At 34.8% G+C, this 9151-nt stretch overlaps 1 protein-coding gene across 1 annotated transcript; it reads right to left on the bottom strand.

The window, feature by feature from the left end:
- Positions 1–4783: 4783 nt before the first annotated feature.
- Positions 4784–8171, bottom strand: LOC131043346 (V-type proton ATPase subunit c''2-like). Its single transcript, XM_059212327.1, has 3 exons — positions 8098–8171; positions 5385–5547; positions 4784–5142 (listed from the first exon to the last, which is right to left on the bottom strand). The coding sequence occupies exons 1-3, from the start codon at positions 8169–8171 to the stop codon at positions 4954–4956; spliced, it is 426 nt and encodes a 141-aa protein (XP_059068310.1). The 3' UTR covers positions 4784–4953.
- Positions 8172–9151: the final 980 nt, after the last annotated feature.

Genomic DNA, 9151 nt, shown 5'->3' with positions numbered 1-9151 from the left:
GGAGTAAAAATCATTGGGAGGTTAAAATATTTGCTTGTTAACCTTTATAGCACCTAGTTACCATCATCCAACATGATTACTGGTGTCATTAGGTAACCCAAGGCTAGTTTTGGGGAGGTGCCATAAATCTTGATTTGAAAATAAAAAATTTAAATGTCTAGAGGAATTAAGCTAGGTGTCTTTCTTTTTGATAAATATTTCCTCACATTAGGAGCTCTCACTTATCTCCTACCTTTACAAATAATCACACATCTCTAAGTCTATCCTCACTCTTTTACTTGCTCATTTTTCATTTATTTTTAGGGAGCTATGTAGAGCTACATCTTTGGCCATTCTCTCAAATTTCAAAGATTATTTTGTCTTGTTTTAGATCCTCTTACCATATTTTCCATTTATATGTGATCAAAACCCTTTCCTATTGGAGTTATATGAACCTATCCTAGTTGGATCTTAGTATATAATGGATTCTTGATTATCCAAACCTAATCCATCCATAACCTCGTGGCCTACCATAACTCAAACTCATCTATTATCAAGTTCTTTCAACTTGTATTTCCTTCTTGTATCATCTAGACTTTCTTGGTCGTTAAACACTAGTCAATCTTAACCCATTCTAGTACCATTCCTTCAAAGGATATTATATTTATTTTGTTCAGTTGCTCTTAGACTCATCTATATACATTATTATTACATTTTGACTTGTAATCGTGCTCCATTAGTGTCATCAAAAGCATATTTTTATAAAAAAATGTGAACTAATTATGATGATTGTAAGATACCTAGGCGCGCACATGTATTCTCTTCAATAAAAGGCAAGTCAAGGTGCATAAATTTCATTTGTAGCATTTCAAAGAGACGTTTTTCGTGTTTACTCATTTTTCATTAAGGAATTGCCTCTTAGTACTATATATGCTTAAATACAAACCTTGGAAATGTTTGGATGTTTACTGCAAAAATGCTTTACTAACCACAAGAATTAAGATTTTTATTTGTGGCTCAATTTTTGTTTTTCTCCTTAGTTACCAATGGCTTGTGTGTCATTTTAGTTGTTCAATTAATGTTTTTGATTAAAAAAGAAACATTAACTAGGGTGTGGACCCTTTACACAACCAAAAAGCTATCAAAAATTAAACAATAGCCCAAAGGTGGCAAAAAGACCAAGCAGGGGTACAAACCCCAAACAAACAAAGTCAAACGGGTCAAACAAACTTGTCAAACCTACAGCAACCCAACCCAACTCAAGAATGGGAAGAAACACCCAAATCTTGACAAAGGGGGGGGGGTTGGGAAAGGGGGGCAGATTTTCCCTTACACCTATGATAAACAACTGTCTAGGGGACAGAATCATTAGGAACATTCAAATAAAAATCAGGCGGGGAGGACCCCGCAAAGTTATTGCCAGACTGTTGTTGCAGAATAATAGTAGACTATTGTTGCAGAACAACAACAAGAGCAGAATCACCAGGAGAAGAGCGGAGTTGTGGAGCAGGAGCAACAGATGTAGGAGCCAAAGGGGTAGAAGAGTCCACAACAACAATAACATCAGCAAAGGCTTCACCAGCAGTAAAGGATACCTCATTACGGAAGGAGACATCATCCTCTAGAGAGGAGTCTATAGAAACAACCTCAGAAGAATTAAGCGTCAAGTGATCTTCAATAGAATCCTTCTATCAAGTAGCATCACCTCTACGATGGGAGAGAGAACAATCCAAAGCTAAGTGACCCATTGAGAAGCATCTTCTACAATGAAAGGGGAGGTCCTCATAATCCAACGATTGAGTCCAAGGCATGTCCCCAACCATTAGAACCACATCCCTAGGGAGGGGTAGAGATATGTCAATATCAATTAATAGGTGGGCAAAGATAGAATGACCCATAGAAGTCATGGCATCATCAACCTTCAAGAAGCTGCCAATGGAGTTACCAATGGCCTTGAAACAAGAAGTCTCCCAGAAATTGAGGGGAAGATTAGGAAGATAGACCCAAACTGGATGAACAATAAGAGTTTCAGTAAGGGGGTTGAAGGAAGTTGTCCAGGGCTTGATAGAGAGAGAGTGATCTCCCCAAGCCCACAACTTACCCAGAACCAAATCACGATCAAGAGTAGAAGTAAAGGAAGCAACGAAGAAGCCTTTAGCACAAGGAAAAAGCTCAAAGCCATGAGCAAATAAAGGCTTCCAAGAATCACTCTCCCATCGGTGGAGGTCCGGAAGAGAAGGCCAGAACCTAGTAAATCTGCAAACCAAAGCACAATGTTGATAAAAATTCACATTTTCCACCACCTCCTGACCACATAACACAATAGGGGAGGTCTTGGCACAAGGAAGAGGATGAATTCCCTCTTGAGGCAAAGTAGAAGATCTGGCCACATAGGCAAAGCTTCGTTCAGGAGCAAAAGAAGAAGATTTAGGAGGAACAAGATCACCAATAGCAGGGATCTTGGCACCCAAACCCTCGACGTCAACACCCACAATTGTAGAAGGACCATCCACAGTAGTAGAAACTCCCTTTGCAATAGACAGAGCAACCAAAATTCTAACACCTGTAGCAGCATCCACAAGTGGAGGAAACTCACCTACAACATGAGAACCGCTAGGCAAAACATCTACCTCCCCAACGACAGACCAAGGCTAAGGGACCACCAACAATGCTGAGGAGAAAGGAGCGGACATCGGAATAGCAGAGGCCCCAAACAAACGTAGGGCAGATCCATGTAAAGCAAGGGAGTCGTTGGCCAAAGCAGGAGAGACGGCCATTTCAAAAAAATGTTTGTTCAGTTAATGTGACTAAGGATGAGGTGACTAACAAGGGTGATAAAGAGAAATGTGGGGATGTGAGTTTTCACACATAGGTGGAGAAAAAGGATGTTCACAAGGATGAGGGAGGGGTTCCTAAGGGCAACCCTACAATGGTTAGTTCTTCTTATAATGTTTTTTATTGTATAAGGAAGGTTTTGTTGGGGGTTATTGATAGTTCTATTGATTCTAGTTGTTTCTGAGTCGGTTGCTATTTCTTTGGGGTGATGTTCTAAATTGTTGTTTTGTATATGGTATCAAGGCCCTCTACCTACTTTTATAATAAAAAACATTGTCTTGTTAATTGATGTGCTAGAATTTGTATCATTCATCAATGATTTAAAGGAACTGGGATGAGCTAACATAGAGCTACCACATTATATATTGTGATGGTCTTGTTCCTTTTTTTTTCCATTTACAGGTTACTAATATTATGATTATTCACTTAAATCCTTAACATAATCTCCTTTGGTCTTTTGTTCCTCCCATACCCATCTTGTCCTTTAAGTATCATGTTCTTCATTGTTTATCCGTGAATGGCTTCACCATCCATAACATTTACAAGCATTTTCACCATTTTTTCTTGTGGAAAAAGCTTGACTTTGCCATCTATAGCTAGTGATGTTGATTTTAGTGTAGACATAATAGTTGGTACCCATGTTTATACCTTACGCCCTTATGTCATATACGAAACATCAATTACTAAATTTATTCTTCCCATACAAATTACAACAGACCTATATTTGGATTTGTAAATTCCCTTCTAATGGATACAAAAAGGACTCCATGTAAATAAGCACAAGAATTGAAGACTTGGAGTTGAAGATTTGTTGTAGCCCAAGACAGAATATAAGACCAAATGTTAGAATATGTAAAAACCATCTTATTGGGTCCCTTTGCATTACCAATACTTCTGGCATGCCATTGGGTTATATGTACCTTGTCGGTATAACTTGTGTTTTTCTTTAGGTTATATCACATCTACACAAATTTTGTCCAGCAAATGACGCATAGAAAAGGCATATTCCCATCATGTCAAACATCTGATTCTCATGCATTTCCAAAGTTTATCCAAATCTATATTGATACATCCTTTCGGTGTCTCTAGACACCACTAACATAATGGTGTACTATTTTAGCCCTATGGATCTCATTCAATCATGAACTTGAGTTCACTAATCTCAGATCACAGCATAAGATCTGAAACCTCCCTAGGGGCGCATAGTAGTGGTAATATCCCATTATGTGTTGGGTTACATCTTTTCTTGTCAGATTATTCAAAACTAATTTTGTTGGAAAAGACTGTCCAAGTTTATTATTTTTTACCAATTATATAAACACACCTTCGTGTTATAGACTTTTTATTTGTATTCACTTCCCAGATAATGTTGTTTCAATCTCAAGCCTCACAAAAATTTGGTAATCAATATAAGCCAGAAGAGGGCATCTTTCACAACGCTAGATTCTAAAAAAATTAAACCGTTTTCTTTTATAATATTCCTCTTGGGATTGGTAACACACATTCCCCAAATATTGAGATACAAAATTGAAAAATTTCTCAAATGCTAGAATCTTTAATCATCTGCTGCAGTTACATTAAAAAACAGAATAGCTTGCTCAATTCTTCCAAGTACCATATTCACCATTCATCTCACTTACCTTTTTATAATAACGAAATGAATGTTCAACAAGCACAACTGAAACGAAAAAAGTGCTCTTACTCAACAAATTTTAAAGAGACAAACTTTATAATCAGAAGTTCTAAGTTTATCGTGATAAGCTGGACTCTACTACACAAATACTCCAATCAATGATTGTCAAAATTACTCTCTAAAGCCAGATAAAAGGGAAATCAGATGTATTAATCTGGAATATAGGCGTGAGTAGACATCACCAAATGAACCAGATTTTGGATATATACTAGCAAATACACAAGAATGCTAGATTCATAAGCTCAACTTCTTAATGGGAAGTTAGGGGCTGGCGACTGATAAAATTAAAATATTATGATTGCCATGATTGTGCACATAAATGAGAGATAATCAACTCATTTCAGTACATACTTATCTAATGTAATGCAATGTAAAAACATGGTGCATGAAAAACAATGCCCTCCAAGAAGACTTTCACGGCAGAAATTGTTGTAAAATTATGCCTCCTATTGAACCTTTGTTGGAAACGCTGCTTGAGCTGACATAATGATTCCAACAATTACGCCAAACAGCCCAAGTGCACTTCCAAAAATTTCAATTACTAAAATTTTCACAAATAGTGAAGAATTTTGGGCATCTGCAAGTGCACAGCTACTTCCAATTATGCCAACACAAACTCTGCAAAACATATCACACTATCAATAAAATCAACAATTAAATAACTACAAGAGAAAATGTTTTCAGAATGTGCAAGACAACGATGACAAACCAAGTAGCTAGATGACCTTTACATCCATTGCTTTAAACTGAAAACTTGCAATGGTACTACATAGTGCAGCATTAGGTCTAACACACAACCAAGTCTGCATTTTCAACCTAAGAACCTAACATAAAGTTTCAAAACCAAAAATAAGGATATTTAAACATAGCCACAAACTAGATTGGCAAAACCCACAATGATGCCAGATGCAAATATAGCAAACCCTGCTCTCATAGACTCTGCATTAAATGTATTTGCAGACGGGACACTCTCTAGCTTTGTCTGTAGAATAATAGCCACAATAACTCCGTATATGGCCACAGCTTCACAGAAGATTACACTGCAAATCACATTCCCAATATTAGTTTCTTGGACTTCCTATGTATGTTATCACTGCATAACTGAATGTTGGAAGTAATGTCCTACCTCCAAAAATATACTTAATTATTCTCAAGAAAAGAGACAAACAGTTACTGATATTGTAACTTTCTTGAATGGGTAACTAAATACTCTGCATAACTTTGAGAACACGTGAAATGTCTGCAGTGCAGTAGCAAATATAACAGAAAATTCGAAATGTGCTGAATTGAATTCAAATGACTGAAGGACGAACTTTTGATACAAGACCAATGACTTTCTATTACCCTATCAATGAAGGGTGCCGACAGTAAAATTCCATGTGGTTACGAACGATTAGAGAATGTAAGCACTTAATTTAAATAGCTATTCTAGTGTGGAATTCCATGTTTTCGTTGTATAAAGTTTCTAATTATTTTTGTAGTTGCCCAAAATCTTTGGGCATAATATCTGTATATTTGCTGAAGATGCATTAAAACCATTATCTTCTGTCTCTACAGATTAACAAGCTTTAGTTCTAAACTTCTAAACATGTTCTCACATTATTTAAGCTTTTTAATGCTATCAAATAGAGTTTGTTTCCAGCATAGTAGACAAACATTACCTAACATATATAAGCTGCACAAAGCAAAATTTGTTTTTCTTACACAAATAGATATTATATATCATATAAAAAACACAACAATAAAGAGTTGGAGCAGGCAGAAATAGATAGAAGACATGTGATCCTTCAGGTTGCAAGAAAAAATAAACTATCAAAAAGATCTTGAGGAAAGCGAATTGTGTACTTCTGATAGTTTCAAAATGTTGCTTACCTTACTGGAAATGAGAAATTAGATGTCTCTGAAGCAACAAAAGAAAGAAAAAGAAATAACCGTAAAGAACATAGAGATACCTCCATATAAATCTCTCTAAAAGACATTGAGAGATATCAGTCTTAAGGGTCTATATTGGATTTATCAAATTGATAAATAGGTTAGATGGGTACCTCATGATTGATAATCTACAATTTACAGATATATGTATTTAAGATATCTATGCTATTATCATCTGCAAGCGTGACTCTAATATGCTATTAAGCATCCAAAGTTATTGTCCATATCATACAGGAAATATTCTTTGAAATGTAATTAAGCATTTCATATTCATCCAAATGTATAATATATATCACATTAAAGGAGAATGTATTTGAAAGAATAATTTTATGTCAATAGACATGAAATGCATACATAACATTATTACAGTTCCATTGTCTTTTCAACTTTTTGTTTGGTGAGTTGTTTTTTTGCCTTCATTTTTTCGTAGTGCAAGTATGAAAACAGAAGCAAAATTTTGATACATTCCAAGGAATTTAGACGAGATAGCCACAAATGTGAAACACATTCTTTCTTTTTGTCCTACATCTGTAATGTCCTTTTTCGGTATATACCTGATTTTTGCTCAAAAATAGCAATTCCAACAATAAAACTTATTTACAAGGAATATTCTATAAATAAATTACACAATTGCAATTAATTAACATCAAATATAACTTATTTACAAGGAATAAACTTGAAAAAAATAGTAATTAATTAACATCAAAAAGGAGTCATTTTTTATTTCATATCTTGTGTAGGGTGTCTCTTTAAAAAAAAATTCTTAGTTAAGTCTAAGTCATTTGTTGAAGTCTTAGGGATAAATGGGTAAGAAGGTTAATCTCAATTAAGTCAGCTTGACTTTTCTTTGAAATATCAAAATTGGCATGATTCTTCATTTCATTTATTGTGAATTTTTTGAAAAGACTCTTTTTGTCAAGAACCACGTGGTTCAAGATATGTATTTCTTGCAGAACTCAAATTCAAGAGTAAGGAGAGAATTTCAGTTTTTGTCTTTGTCAAATATCTTCGAATCTGTCTTAATTCATGGTCAAAAAGAGTTAATAGACTTGTTGCAAGAGAAAGTTCTGATTTCACGTATAAATATTGGTGTCATGTGGATGGTATTTGTTCTTTGATTTTTGTTTATGTTTAATTTTTTTATCTGTTATTTCAGTATTTGGTTTATGTATTCCAGTATTAAAATTTTAATTGCTTACTTATTCACCACCCTTTCAGTTGTCTTCGGGTTATTTGAGCTGTCTAACATTGAATCCTTGTAAGTGGATGCATAGTTGATTTGAAGCTATCACTTCCCAATTGATACCTTTGTTACACAAGCAACATCATATTCTAAATGGCCTATGAATTGAACTCATGTATTACATGAATTTATGTAAAAAATAGACCAATTTTTTCCCTAATTGACATACCTATTAACACCAACATAAAATTGGTAGTTATATTTTTAGTAAGAATTAAGTGTAAAATTTATGATGGTTTAATCAAATGTGATGACCCAATCCGATCATCAGTAACAGAATCCCCGGTACCAAAAGCGATAAAGGAGAGGGAACCGGGGACATCGCCTTCCTTCGGGCCGGTGGTTCATTTAAACGGATGGTGGGAAGAGAGATAGCCGGTTTTTAAATCGAATTATCGAAATCCTCTTATTATACCTCCCACCAATTTTGACTTCCTCTAACGATTTGTTGAACAAATTTCCTATCCAATTACCAAGCAGAAAATTCATGTTCTCCCTACTTTCTGTTCGAAATTTTACATTTCCATATTTCAGATATTGGAACAGAATTTGCTATAACTAATCACTGTTTGTGACACACAGTGGCTATCATTCCAAGCAACGGAAGGAACTAATAATACTGCTTTTGCTATATATGCCTTGATGAAAACATAGATCCAACAACGCCTTTTATACGATGCACTTAAAAATAAAAATTGCATGCAGTGAATAGTGGCATTGGAGTGAATTTAATTGCCAACAGACAGGAATTTTAGTTGCCAAAAATATGATATTTCCAAAAATATTTTGGTTAATATGTGCTTGTGGCTGAATTTTTAATCTACGTTTACATTGCACATAACAGCATAAATATAGCCTATTTTATAACATTAAAACCTATCTGGTCAGACAAAACTAAACAGTATGGGTTGCGTGATAAACTATAACAGAAATGTTTTCAATATATATCCAATGCAGTTTGTGTTATGATTCTCCTGGAATCAAGTGTGGCTAAGTATTATATCAATCACAACCTGTAATAAGCTTATCAACTAATTATATTACGTAAGTTAGGATATAAAACATTTAAAATCTTGACAAGGAATCTTTTTTGGCCGTTTCTTAAAATCTGAATGAAATATAGCTCCAGCCTAAGATCTCCATCAGAATTTCATTCTAAAATATCTTTATCTTTTTCATAAGAATGAGGTATAAAATTTACTGATGGTGAGTTATATGTTTCAACAATTATTAAATAAAAATGTTGTTGCTATTTCCTTTGGAATGATAACTTAGGAGGTAGAAAGAAGATCCCTCTTCTAGAGCTGAGGGGTGGAAATGGGCTTCCATCATGCTCGTCAAGTATTTATGGGGAGCATCCAGAGAAAGGATTTTTACTGCAACATCTCTTTCGAAGGGTTCTATGTTCTAGAATTTTTTGGTTTCTTGTAGGAAGGTTGTCTTACCACATTTATCTTAGGTTGTCCATA

The sequence above is a fragment of the Cryptomeria japonica genome, chromosome 10 (assembly GCF_030272615.1).
Source record: "Cryptomeria japonica chromosome 10, Sugi_1.0, whole genome shotgun sequence".
Lineage (NCBI taxonomy): Eukaryota > Viridiplantae > Streptophyta > Pinopsida > Cupressales > Cupressaceae > Cryptomeria > Cryptomeria japonica.
The sequence above is the reverse complement of the archived record's forward strand: the minus strand, read 5'-3'. Positions and strand labels throughout refer to the sequence as shown.